The 13,456-nt window shown below is 39.1% G+C and overlaps 1 protein-coding gene across 1 annotated transcript in view; it reads left to right on the top strand.

Moving 5' to 3' along the window:
* Positions 1–597: 597 nt before the first annotated feature.
* The window catches only part of LOC307117996 (uncharacterized protein), a gene marked incomplete at its 3' end in the record, with an annotated part of 38,087 nt that continues 25,228 nt past the window's right edge, over positions 598–13,456 (top strand). Inside the window, exons 1-2 of the mRNA XM_079803289.1 lie at positions 598–699; positions 791–1,081. Coding sequence (XP_079659415.1) covers positions 654–699; positions 791–1,081 — 337 coding nt within the window. The 5' untranslated portion in view covers positions 598–653. The remainder of the gene's footprint in view (positions 700–790; positions 1,082–13,456) is intronic.

Genomic DNA, 13,456 nt, shown 5'->3' with positions numbered 1-13,456 from the left:
AAAACATGGGCACTTAAAAACCACCAATCGCCTTTAGTATAGGAATGTAAACTAAACAGCAGGTTGTTGGCTAATTTTGTGGATGGCCTAGTCAAATATAGAATACAGTTTGTATATAAAATTGTTTCATAATACAAAAAAAGTACAAAATTAATAATATATAATCCAATATTTTAATGGTACAAAAGAAATATCGGTGATGAATAAATAATGTTGCTCACTTTTTACGCATGTAAAAGGTGTGGAACATCCTATAAAAAGATATTCATTGTACACCGTGTGACTCGTTTAGCTTGCGCTATGCTAAAGTAAAAACATGCGCAAAACAGATGTTAGAATAACAAACGGATAGTTAAAACAGCATCACTGAGAATGCTGTACATATATACCGACAACACTGGTTTAAACCGGTCATGAAACATTTAGAGTTTGACGAAAAAAACCTGCTCGTTCGTTCTCGAACTTTCTTAGCGCACATTAGCATTAGCATGAGCGTCACAGTTGTTTGAAGCGGTGATTGGCTGTGGCTGAAAGTGACCCCTCCCCTCGTAGTTCCCAGGGCCAAATCAAATCAATCCCCTTTTTTTACCCACACACACACACACACACACACCTTTACACACAACCTATACCGGGATCCAAACAGCATCAAAATGCACGACTTTCTCGTAATTATTATAGTATATCTCCTTGGCGCAAGTAAGTGTTTTAATAGTTGACAGTGCTGTATCGTTTTTATCTAAGTGTTAATCTTTTTTCCATTACTTAAAGTGCAATATATATTTGACAGGTGTCTTTGGGATGGCGCAAGCAACGACTGGAGAGTATGATCGATGCTTAAAGGATCCTGGATGGGTTATGGCCGATCAAATATATGTCACCTGTAATGGTATTAAGATCGCACAATATTGTGCTCCTGTTCGCCAGAGCTGTCGAAACATCAGCAATCTCGGGGTCTCGCTGAAAAAGATTAATAATGTGTTTTGCCTGACTAACTGTTCCAATGTTTCGCAGTCCTGCGAAGCGCATGGTTACATTGATGACATACTACTAGGGCCAGAAACTGTCGAGGTCTGCAACCGTAAGTAAATTAACGATTCTTCCATTTATGATTCTTGAGTGTATTCGGTACATCTTATGATTAATATTATATATTTTTTTTGACTCGGCACATAGTTGTAATGTACCCTCAGCCAGCTATGTGTAAGTTAAAGTTTACAGTGGCCACTCGTATGAAGAAAAAAAAAAAAACTATTTAAGCGCTCCTTGTTTTGAAATTAATGAACGCGGAAGTGTGAAAACAATAGAGTGCCGAAGTAATAACGTCACTTTGTAGGCCAACCCGGAAGTTAGCGGCGCATGGGTTCCCTCGATCAAAAAGCCATTCATTTTCCCCATAGACTTTTGGAAAATCGCAAAAAATAAGATCTGTGTTCAACAAAGAGTAATGACCCTTACACGTTTTGTCTACCAAGATAATCTTTACAAGTTAATCCAAAATGTATACATTTTGAAGCCCAAATAAAGCCGTCAGATATAAAATGCTAACGGTAGGCTATAAACGGACTACAGCACACCATGGTCGCGGATCAACGTCATCATCAAGCTTCCTCAAACTTTATTTAAAAGCACGCTCGCTCATTATGATCTGCGCTGTGTATGAACACTTATCCACTTTTTCATGAGAAATATTGCCCATTCGCTTTTTCCAAAAATGTTAGAAACTAATTTTGTTTATGCGTGCCTCTCTGAGATTTATCTTTTGTTAATGTTTTTTCAGACAATATGATTATCACTGTGATAACATTAAATTACATGAAACTCAACCCAGACTCTTTTTGTTAAATGCAAGTTTATGTATGATCAATAATACAAAACGTATAATAAGCTACACATGAAATAAATCAAACAATTCAGTCAAACATTCAAAGTCAGTGCTAGTCGGCTATCTTACAACGGTAACGTACAGTTATAGCCTAAAATTAAACAAGTAATGAAACTTCACTTTGCACTCAGCCTAAACGATTGGGCCAGGGAACAAATTATAGATCCATGAGAGCAAATATGGGCCGTTAAATCTCCACAAGACTAATTATAGCTGGAGACGCCACAGAGACATCAGAGCCAGCGGCAGACGGCAGAAGGACTAGCCGAGGAAAGTCAACTCTCGCTGGGTAAACAAGCGCTGACCGCCGCTGACCCACTGGATCTCACAACTCCGAAAACACCAGATAAAATGTTTAAATAGGCACTCTTCTTATAAATATACCACAGATTTGAGCTTTAAACAACTACATTATCGACTGAAAAAGTCTTAAAACTAAGTTGTCACACATTAACAGTAGATTTTAACACAAAAAGACGTGTAAACACAGAACGGAACGCCATAATAATCAACCAACGAGAGAACTACGTCCTCACAGCATAACGCGAGCAGTTTTTATTATGTCTGAAACGGCCGTGATCCTGTCGGAATCCTATAAAACGTAAGCCCATTGGTAGAATATCGATTAGTGCAACCGAAAACGCAACAGCCACACATTTTGATGCTGGGAAACCGCTTTGATAAACTTTCGGAGTTGCTAACACGTTAGAACATACATGGGCAATATACGGCCCGGGGGCCGGATCCGGCCCGCATAGTGCTTCAATCCGGCCCCCGCGATGCGCTCGATGTGCTGGCAATTTGGATGAAAGTTGAATTTTTGTATTCAGGATTACAAATGAAATGTTTAAGGTTTTGATCGTTATGGTCGCATTTATGGGATTTTTACTTCTGTGCCCCTGAGAATACGGTCCCACATGGTATTTGGGATGTTCAGTGACGTCGCATGACTGCCGGATTGAAACTGTGCTGTTGCGCGTTGGTTGGCGCTGAGCCAGAGACGGACGAGCTCAGCCTAAGCGCTGTCATATCACAACTATGCAGTTTTTTCCTACCTCATAATGTTTATTTTAGGTTTTAGACATTTCAATACACATAAGCACGAGTAAAACAATACATTTAGAGTTTGTAAAATACACACTGATGGCTGTGGAAGCAGCAATAGGCCTAACAATCTATTCAAATATAATTTTTCTGAAGTGATATTATATCTGACAAACATAGTGGAAGTAACTATTAAGTTTACTCTATTCTTGTCACAGTTCACAGACTACTTTCTTGCACGTCTTTTGGGAGAAACTGATTAACCTGATTCTCTGGGAATAAAAGCGATGCATCTGTAATACAGTGTTATTGTGGGTGCGGTGTCACGTGACAAATATGACGCATCGCCATGGAACAATCTAAAATAGGAATCGCCTTGAAAAAACTCACTGGGGACGCTGGCTTATCTTTTTATTAAGCTAGTTATCAGTGTGTATTGATCATTGATGGTATAAAGTTAAACAACATTGTTCAGTTTCATGTTGCTATTTCTTATGCATGTCCTGTAGATGGTGATGATGATATAGCTAAATCAAATTAAAATTTTGTGAGACGCATAGGACTATGTTGTTCTTTATCTTTCAAGCAAACATACGTGTGAAGAAGTTGATCTACACGTAAATTATGTTCTATTTTATAAAAGATTTAAACAACATATGTTAAAAAAAGAAATTACAAAAAAAGGAATAATAACAAGTGAAATAAGCTGAATATGTTTTTCATTCAGTGATGAATGTATCCCCAATTAAATTTGATAATTCCAAGCCAGATTGCCTTAAGTCTGTATGTTAATGTAACCTGCACACATACATTTGCAGGTTTGTTAATAGTTTTCGATCTTGAATAGCTACAGCTGGTATGAATGACAGTTGAACAATATGCAGGTAGTGTAGTAAATGAATCCTTGAAAGTAAATCCAGTTATTGTTGCCTTAGAGTAGCCTATGTCAGACAGGCCTAGCAAAAATATATATCAGGCCTTGAAATAGGCTGGCAAAAGTAAAAGTAACTGTAGCCTTATACATATCTGCATTTAATTAATTTGTACGATTTAATCATGTAACTATGTTTAATTGCAATTGTCCAAAGTGTGGCCCTCCATTTACTTTGCCAAAGTAACTGTGGCCCTCAGACTAAAACTGTTGCCCACCCCTGCGTTAGAACCACTGGGGAACGACACCACTTCCGTTGCCAAGATGCGCGCGCAACTATTTGATCACGTGGGCTGTAAAAGGGTCTATAGAGTGCCGAAGTAATGACGTCACTTTGTAGGCCAAAATGCGGAAGTGAGTTTTTTAGCCCTACGGGTTCCCTCGCCCTAAAGTCTATGGGTTTTTTGAATGGGTTTTTGCTAAATCGCCTGAAATAAGGTCTGTGGTTAACAAAGCCTCTAAATATTTTCATGTTTTGATCTATGACATAAAACACATTAGTTATAACCTGCTTGTGATTTTTAAAAACTTTATTGTGTCTTAAAAACGATGGTTGCTAACAAGTTGCTTTTTTTTTATTTATTATTTTTTTTTATTTTTTTTTATTTTTATTTTATTATACATTCAAAATTACAGAATTCAATAGCAACACAATTCCACACATTTACACATTTTCCAAGTATACAGTGAACGAACAATAGTTAAAGTAAAAAAACAAAATCAAAACAAAATTAAAAGGGCATCACAAACATGTTAAATTCATTTAGCAAATACACTGTTTTTTTGGCTTTTCGGTTTTTTGAAAACTTTATAGATTCTAAATAACCTTTAAAGACTGTTTGAAAATGAGTAAAATTGGGTTTCGAGTTATTCCATTTAGATTGATGAATGAAAAAATTTCCCATTAACAAAAACAAATCAACAATATATATCATTCTTTTGGAAAAGTCAAATTCATGTGAATGAAGTAAAACAGAGGACACATTTAAGACTAGGTTGCAATTCGTTTTAGCACTTAGAAATTGTGACATCTCATACCAAAAGAAAGATGAACAGGCACATTCAAAAAATAAATGCACAATAGATTCTTTTTCACAATTACAAAAAGAGCAATTGTAATCGATATCCAGACGAAAACGCTCTAATGTTTCTTTCACAGGATATATTCTATGAGCAATTTTATATGACACTTCTTTGGTTTTATTTGTTACACAATACCGATTAAGAACACCCCAAAGATGTTCCCACTCAAATGAAGGAAACATATTAACCCAAACAAATTTAGATGGAGGAGAAGAGATATTAACAAAAAGAGATCTAATCGATTGGTTACTGCATTTATCATTAATTAAATCAATTTTATCTAAAAACAAATGTTTAGAGACTTTACTCCCTACAGTGTTACACCAAGTACCCTGATTCCTGAATAGAGATAGAATTTTGGCAGAAATAGAGTTCAGGACAATACAATATTCTTTAACAGAAATATGACACTTAAATTTAAGACATAGTTCACCAATACTCAAAAACTGACCATTCGAATTCAACAAGTGACCAACCAACAATATATCAGACTCAAACCAATGTCTAAAAAATAAGGATTTTCTTTGGTGTGTGATATACTTGTTATTCCATATAAAAAAGGAGTGAGGAGAAAAGTTGTGCTTAAAAGCCAAACACCGCGTTAAAAGGACTTGCCTGTGAAAATTCGATAATTTAAGAGGTATTTTGTTAATGTCAAAACTGCATCTAAGAAAAAAATTTATACCACCAAGTTGTTCCAACAAATGGTTAGGGAAAATATTCCACATAGAGCAATTATTTTTAATAAAAATTTTTAACCAATTTATTTTAAAAGTGCTATTCAAAGTCGTAAAATCCACAACATTTAAACCACCCTGGTCATGTGGAATGCATAATATATTTTTCTTTAAATAATGAGGTTTGTTTTTCCAAACAAAGTCAAAAATTAACTTGTCAAACTCTTTGGTAAATGACTTAGGTACAAATAGAGCTTGGGAGACATATGCAGATCTTGACAAACCTTCAGATTTAGACAATAAGACACGACCATAAATGGACAAATCTCTCTGCAACCAAGAGTTACATTTTCTTTTTGTACTGTTGAGAATTGGAAGAAAGTTAAGAGAATTACGATAGGATTCATCTTTACAAAGTTTTACACCAAGATATGTGACTACCTTCTTAACAGGGATTCCATCAATTTCATCAGAGTTAACACTTTTAAGTGGAAATATCTCACATTTGCTAACATTAAGGTTGAGACCAGATACCTTAGAAAAATTATTTATGGTACCAATCGCTTTGCTAACCTCTGCAGCATTTTTTAAAAAGAGTGTGGTGTCATCGGCCAGCTGACACATTTTTAATTCATTCCCAAAAATGTTAATACCTTGAAAGAAATTCATATTTACATAGCAAGAAAGAACCTGTGTGACGAGCAGAAAAAGAAACGGAGAGATTGGACAACCCTGTCTAATGCCCCTAGAGAGAAAAAACCTACCAGAAGTCCCATTAATCATTTTAACAGAGCTGTTACATTCTGTGTACAGGCTTGTAATTGCCTTTCTAAAAAAGGTTCCAAATTTAAAGTATTCTAAAGTTGCGAACATGAATTTGTGCTCCACTGTATCAAAGGCTTTATTAAAGTCAATAAATAGTATTAGGTTGTCATCATCAAGAAGGTGACTGTAATCAATAAAATCAAGAATAAGACTAATATTGTTGCATATATGCCTCCCTTTCATGAAACCTGACTGAGACTTATCAATTAGGGAATCCAAACCTAATTTCAGCCTGCTGGCAAAAATAAGAGAAAACAGTTTGGCATCAGTGTTTAATAATGTTATAGGTCTCCACCCATCTAAAGATAGAGTATCCTTATTTGGCTTCGGGATTAAGGTAATTACACCCTGTCTAAGAGATGGAGGTAAAATGCCATTCTTTATAGATTTTATTAAACATAGCTAAAATAAATGGGCAAAGGGCATCCCTGAAAGTTTTAAAGAATTCATTCGTGAGCCCATCATTACCAGGGGATTTGTTGTCCTTGAGCTTCTTAATATTGTCAATAATTTCAGTAATACAAAGCTCTTTCTCACAAATGCTGCCAAATTCATCATCAACAAAATTACTATTATCCAAATTGTGTAAAAAGGACTCCATTGAGGGATACTGAATTTCAGAGCTAGAATACAAATTTTGATAAAATTCTGCTATAAATTTTGAGATTGTAGGTAAATCATCTGTGACAGTGTTATTTATGCGTAATTTATTAATTGATAATCTTTCACCATTTCTTTTTTCCAACGAATGAAAATATCTTGTGTTTTTTTCACCATGTTCAAGCCACTTCCTTCTGGAGCGTATGAAAGCACCTTTTGCCTTCTCCTCATAAAATGTATTTAAATCCCCTTGTAATTTTATGAGGTTTTGAGTATCTTCTTCTGTTAAATCTGTTCTATCACACAGGGCACCAAACTCCTGAATGATGGCTTGCATTTTGGCCTGTTTATTTTTGGCGAACAATTTACTCATTTTGATTGCTAAACATCTTACTTTATATTTCATAATGTCCCAATGCAGCCCATATTGGTTAGTAATTAAACTCTGTTTATAGTATTTATTAATTATTTTTAAGACTTCCTGTTTAAAAACATCATTTAATAATAAAGAATTGTTTAAAATCCAGTATCCACTTCTGCTCATGTTCTTTCTGCTGTCATTACTGGTAATGAAAATTTGAATAGATTTGTGGTCCGTAAAAACTGCAGGATCAATAGTAACATTCTCAATGAATGATGTCAACTCCTCTGATATTAACCATAAATCTATACGAGACTGCAAAGACAAATCGCTATTTTGCCATGTATACATGAGTTTTTGGGGGTTCATTTTTCGCCAGATATCAACAAGTCCTAAATTATTGCATAACCCAGGAATAATTTTGTTATTAACATCATCTTTTACTCCTTTTGAAGGCAATCTATCTAAGGTATTATCTGGGACTACATTAAAATCACCCCCAAGTATAAATTTTGCATTCACGTATTTAGTAGATAGGTCTGAAATTCGTTCTTCTAATTCATGAAGTAAAAGCAAATTTGTAGATTTGCAATTAGTACCATAAATATTAGCAATAATATATTGTTTATTAGAGTCCTCTAATATGAGTATTAGCCACCTTCCATTATTATTACTTTCATTATGAAGAATTTTGCCCCTGAAACTTCCTTTGACAATAGCGACTCCTGCTGATCTATTTGTACCATGACATAACCAAATGTCCTGACCCCATTGACTTTTCTTGTAATAAATAAAAATCAGCCCTTTTATCTTTCAAAAACAAAAACACAGCCTTTCTTTTATTTATATCGCGGATGCCCCTAACATTAAGAGAAACTAATGAAAAAGACAGGATTAGAGATAACTTGAACAACTGCTATAAACTCTTATACCAAGTAGAACAAACAATTCCCGGTCAACCCTTCTGTGGTAATGAACATGAACTTGAACTTATCAAAAAATAAAACAATATATTTGTGAGAGAGAGAGAGAGGCTCCACTTCTGGCCACAGACTTTGTCTCGCTGCTCTGTCAGCGGGCGTTAAATCCTCCTTGAATTGCAACTTGCTAGTCTTCAAATATTCGCTGTTTTTTGCTGCTCTCCAGAGAATATCTTTCTCAGATCGTGAAATGAATCGAATGATCACAGGCCTCGCTCGCTGGTTATCACTATTAAGCCTGCCCAGTCGATGAGCCACATCCACTGTGCTTGTGTTGAAAGCTGGAACGACGGCACGACACACCTCCTTCACTCTGGCCTTGACGTCCTCTTTGCTATTCTCCGACAGCCCGTAGAGTCGTAAATTCCACCTCCTTCCATAACGTTCCGCGTCGGACAGTCTCTCTTCTAATTTCGCAATTTTCTGTTCATAAGCTTCATGTTTCTGTTTGAGAACGTCCATTTCAATGCGAAAGCCGCCCACTTCGTTGTATATGCAGTCCACTTTCTCCCGCAAATCTTCGACGAGCACAGCATTTTCGGAGACTTTTGATTCAATTCTGTCCGATCTCTCGTTAATTAAGTTAAACAAATCAATCAATGAAAACTCCTTTTTTTTTTTACTCGCGGGGCTACTAGAACCATCGATCTTGCTCTTCTCCGCCTTAGTAACCTGTGCGTAGGAATGTACCTCACTTTGTGCGCGCTTTTCTCCTTTCCCCGCCATGGCTAAGGAGGCCAACTCAGTTCAGATCAGTTAAAACTTCTTGATACACGGCGTAAAAGTAGATAGAGTTCAACAATTAGACACAAAGTTCATCAAATATATTGTTTGTCGTCAGTTCATAATAAAAAATAATGTTAGAAGGGTAAAAACCGGAAAATGCAACTCCACTTAAAAAAGAGCGTCTTCACCTACCGCCATCTTGGCCCTTCCGCTAACAAGTTGCTAAAAGGGACTACATCCTTTGGCGGGGACTTTAGACGTCATCGTGACAAACAGGCAATCTCTCACTAGCCCGCGTTTCAGCCTCACTTATGAAGAACTTATGTGGCGTGAATAAATCGCGCTATTCGCGCAAAGTTGGATGCTTCAACATTTGGAGTTTAACGTTACTCTCTTCACATGTTCGTCTCGTTGAGAAATGGCTGACATGGGCTGTGTTTACACGTCTTTTTGTGTTAAAATCTACTGTTAATGTGTGACAACGTAGTTTTAAGACTTTTTCAGTCGATGATTTAGTTGTTTAAAGCTCAAATCTGTGGTATATTTATAAGAAGAGTGCCTATTTAAACATTTTATCTGGTGTTTTCGGAGTTGTGAGATCCAGTGGGTCAGCGGCGGTCAGCGCTTGTTTACCCAGCGAGAGTTGACTTTCCTCGGCTAGTCCTTCTGCCGTCTGCCGCTGGCTCTGATGTCTCTGTGGCGTCTCCAGCTATAATTAGTCTTGTGGAGATTTAACGGCCCATATTTGCTCTCATGGATCTATAATTTGTTCCCTGGCCCAATCGTTTAGGCTGAGTGCAAAGTGAAGTTTCATTACTTGTTTAATTTTAGGCTATAACTGTACGTTACCGTTGTAAGATAGCCGACTAGCACTGACTTTGAATGTTTGACTGAATTGTTTGCTTTATTTCATGTGTAGCTTACGTTTTGTATTATTGATCATACATAAACTTGCATTTAACAAAAAGAGACTGGGTTGTGTTTCATGTCATTTAATGTTATCACAGTGATAATCATATTGTCTGAAAAAACATTAACAAAAGATAAATCTCAGAGATGCACGCATAAACAAAATTAGTTTCTAACATTTTTGGAAAAAGCGAATGGGCAATATTTCTCATGAAAAAGTGGATAAGTGTTCATACACAGCGCAGATCATAATGAGCGAGCGTGCTTTTAAATAAAGTTTGAGGAAGCTTGATGATGACGTTGATCCGCGACCATGGTGTGCTGTAGTCCGTTTATAGCCTACCGTTAGCATTTTATATCTGACGGCTTTATTTGGGCTTCAAAATGTATACATTTTGGATTAACTTGTAAAGATTATCTTGGTAGACAAAACGTGTAAGGGTCATAACTCTTTGTTGAACACAGATCTTTTTTTTTTGCGATTTTCCAAAAGTCTATGGGGAAAATGAATGGCTTTTTGATCGAGGGAACCCATGCGCCGCTAACTTCCGGGTTGGCCTACAAAGTGACGTTATTACTTCGGCACTCAATAGGTTACTTGCGTAACCCCGGTTCTCTGATAGCATTAAGTGAGGTGTCTCACTATGGGATACGCCCCTTCCGCGTATTCCTCAGAAGCCCTATTACATTACGCCAGCCCCAATTGGCTGGCAGACGTGACGTTGTGTCTGGGAGTGGCCTCCCCCTCCCTCAGTATAAAAGGGGCAGCACAACGTCACAACGACATTCAAAACAAGCACACCTCTTCCTCGCTTCACACAGCAAGGAGGGTGATCTGGTGAGACACCTCACTTAATGCTATCAGAGAACCGGGGTTACGCAAGTAACCTATTGTTCTCTTTCAAGCATACGTTTCGGTGTCTCACTATGGGATATCCTAACTCCCGTATTGCCAGATAGCCTGCCTCGAAGTCTCCTGCCAACCACCATAACTATATTCAGGGCTGAACAAGTCATGACTCCCGACTCACATTCCTACGCTCAATACTGCATGTGCTAACGTTTGAGCTGTAACATCCAATTTGTAGAATCTTGCAAATGTATGCGGCGAGGACCAACTCGCCGCTTCACAAATATCCTGTATCGTGACTCCTTTAAATAGAGCCCACGACGTTGACATTCCCCTCGTTGAGTGTGCACATAAACCAGACGGGGGCACAAGACCCTTGCTAGAATATGCCAACGAAATAGCCTCCACTATCCAGTGCGATAAACGCTGTTTAGTAATCGGTTTCCCCGTACGTGGTTTCGCCCAAGACACGAACAGCTGGTCATTCTCCCTGAACCCTCTGGTTCTTTCTACGTAAATGCGTAAAGCGCGCACTGGGCACAGCGCATTTGACTTTTGCTGTTCTGATGACTCAAAAGGCGGTGGGGAGAAGGCTCTCAACTCAAGAGGGATGATAGAATTAATTATTTTAGGCATGAATGCAGGATTAGGTTTCAGAATTACCCCTGCATCCGCATGCATGAACTGCATACACGCTGAATGCACCGAAAGTGCATGGATCTCGCTTACGCGCTTCGCTGAAGCCAAAGCTAATAGCAGCGCTGTCTTAAATGACAATATTTTTAAATCAATCTTGTCCAACGGTTCAAATGGGGACATTGAAATAGCATCAAGCACCAATGCCAAATCCCATGAAGGAGAAAGCGGTTTTGAAACTGGCAACGCGCGGCGTGCGCCCTTCATGAATCTGCATACTAAAGGATGCTGCCCAACAGTTTTGTTATCAAAACCTATGTGACAGGCAGATATAGCGGCCAGAAACACTTTTATGGTTGAAAACGCCTTCCCTTGGTCTATCAAATCCTGCAGAAATGATAGAACGACCGCCACCGAACACTGAAAGGGAATTTCGTGTTTAGCCGTGCACCAACGTTCAAACACGCCCCATTTGCACTCGTAAAGAGACCTAGTAGACGAGGCTCTAGCATTTTGTATGGTCCTGATAACACTGTCAGACAGACCAGTTGTGTTCAAATTGAACCACTCACTGGCCAGGCCCATAGTGCCAGGCGTTCTGGATGAGGTTGAAATATCTCCCCTTCTGCCTGAGACAGTAGATCTCTGCGCAACAGGAGAGGCCACGGATCGTCGTATAGCATATGTATGATCTCCGCCAGCCAGTGTTTCCCTGGCCACCTCGGAGCTATTAGTATCAGCCTCAATCCTTCCGCCCTCACTCTGTAGAGTGTTGGGGATATTAACGCTATCGGTGGGAACGCGTAAAGGAGAGTGCGAGGCCATTCGTGCGCCAACGCATCTATCCCCAGAGGCGCGCTCTGGTCCTTCAGTGAGAAGAACAGAGGACACTGAGCATTGTCGTGAGACGCGAACAGATCCACTGTCGCTCTGCCGTATATGCTCCAAATCTGTTCGACCACTTCCTTGTTCAATCTCCACTGCCCGTATAGAGGATTGCCCCTGGACAGCAAATCCGCACCCTGATTCATTACACCCTGTACGTGCGTCGCTCTCAGGGATAGAAGATTGACATTGCCCCATAAGATCAGTTTGCGTGCTAACATGTGCAAGGGAAGTGATCTGAGACCCCCCTGTCGATTTATGTAAGCCACAACCGAAGTGTTGTCTGTTCTCACAAGGACATGATGTCCCTTCAGAAAGGGAAGGAAATGCTTCAACGTCAGAAAAACGGCAAGCATTTCCAGATAGTTTATATGAAGATCGGCCAGATGATGACCCCATCTCCCATTCACTATCCTGCCCTCGTGGATGCCCCCCCAACCTGACAACGACGCGTCCGTTGTTATGACTTTCCTGGCTTGAACCACGCCCATGGGTACCCCTTGAACCAGAAAGGTCGGGAGTCTCCATTGACGCAGTGCCAATACCGCCTCTGACGTCACTCTCACTCTCCTTCGGGAGTGCCGTAGTGGATCCAGCCTCAGAGACGCTACCCAGCGTTGAAACTCTCTCATGAACAGTCTGCCTAAGGAAATGACTATCAGGGCTGAGGCCATCAGTCCCAATAGCCTGAGGCATGTGCGGAAAGAGACACTTTTTCCCTTCTGAAATTCGGCCAGGCACCGAGTGAATTTTACCACCCTGTCCTCCGACAGTCGTGCTCTGAATGTCACCGAGTCCAGTGACAGCCCCAGATATGTTATGGACTGCGTGGGAATTAAAACACTCTTTTCTGTGTTTAGTTGTAAACCCAGCTTCTGTATGTGTTCCAGAAGCATAGCTGTATGATCTCTCGCATCCTGCTCTGACTGAGCTGTCACCAGCCAGTCGTCTATGTAAGTAGCGAGACGAATACCCTGTTCCCTGAGCGGAGTCAGGGCCGCTTCTGTGCACTTTACAAATACTCTTGGGCTGAGAGACAGGCCAAACGGGAGAACCAGATACTC

This window comes from Gobio gobio (genome assembly GCF_949357685.1).
Source record: "Gobio gobio genome assembly, chromosome: 21".
Lineage (NCBI taxonomy): Eukaryota > Metazoa > Chordata > Actinopteri > Cypriniformes > Gobionidae > Gobio > Gobio gobio.
Note: the sequence above shows the minus strand (reverse complement) of the source record. Positions and strands in the feature narration are given on the sequence as shown.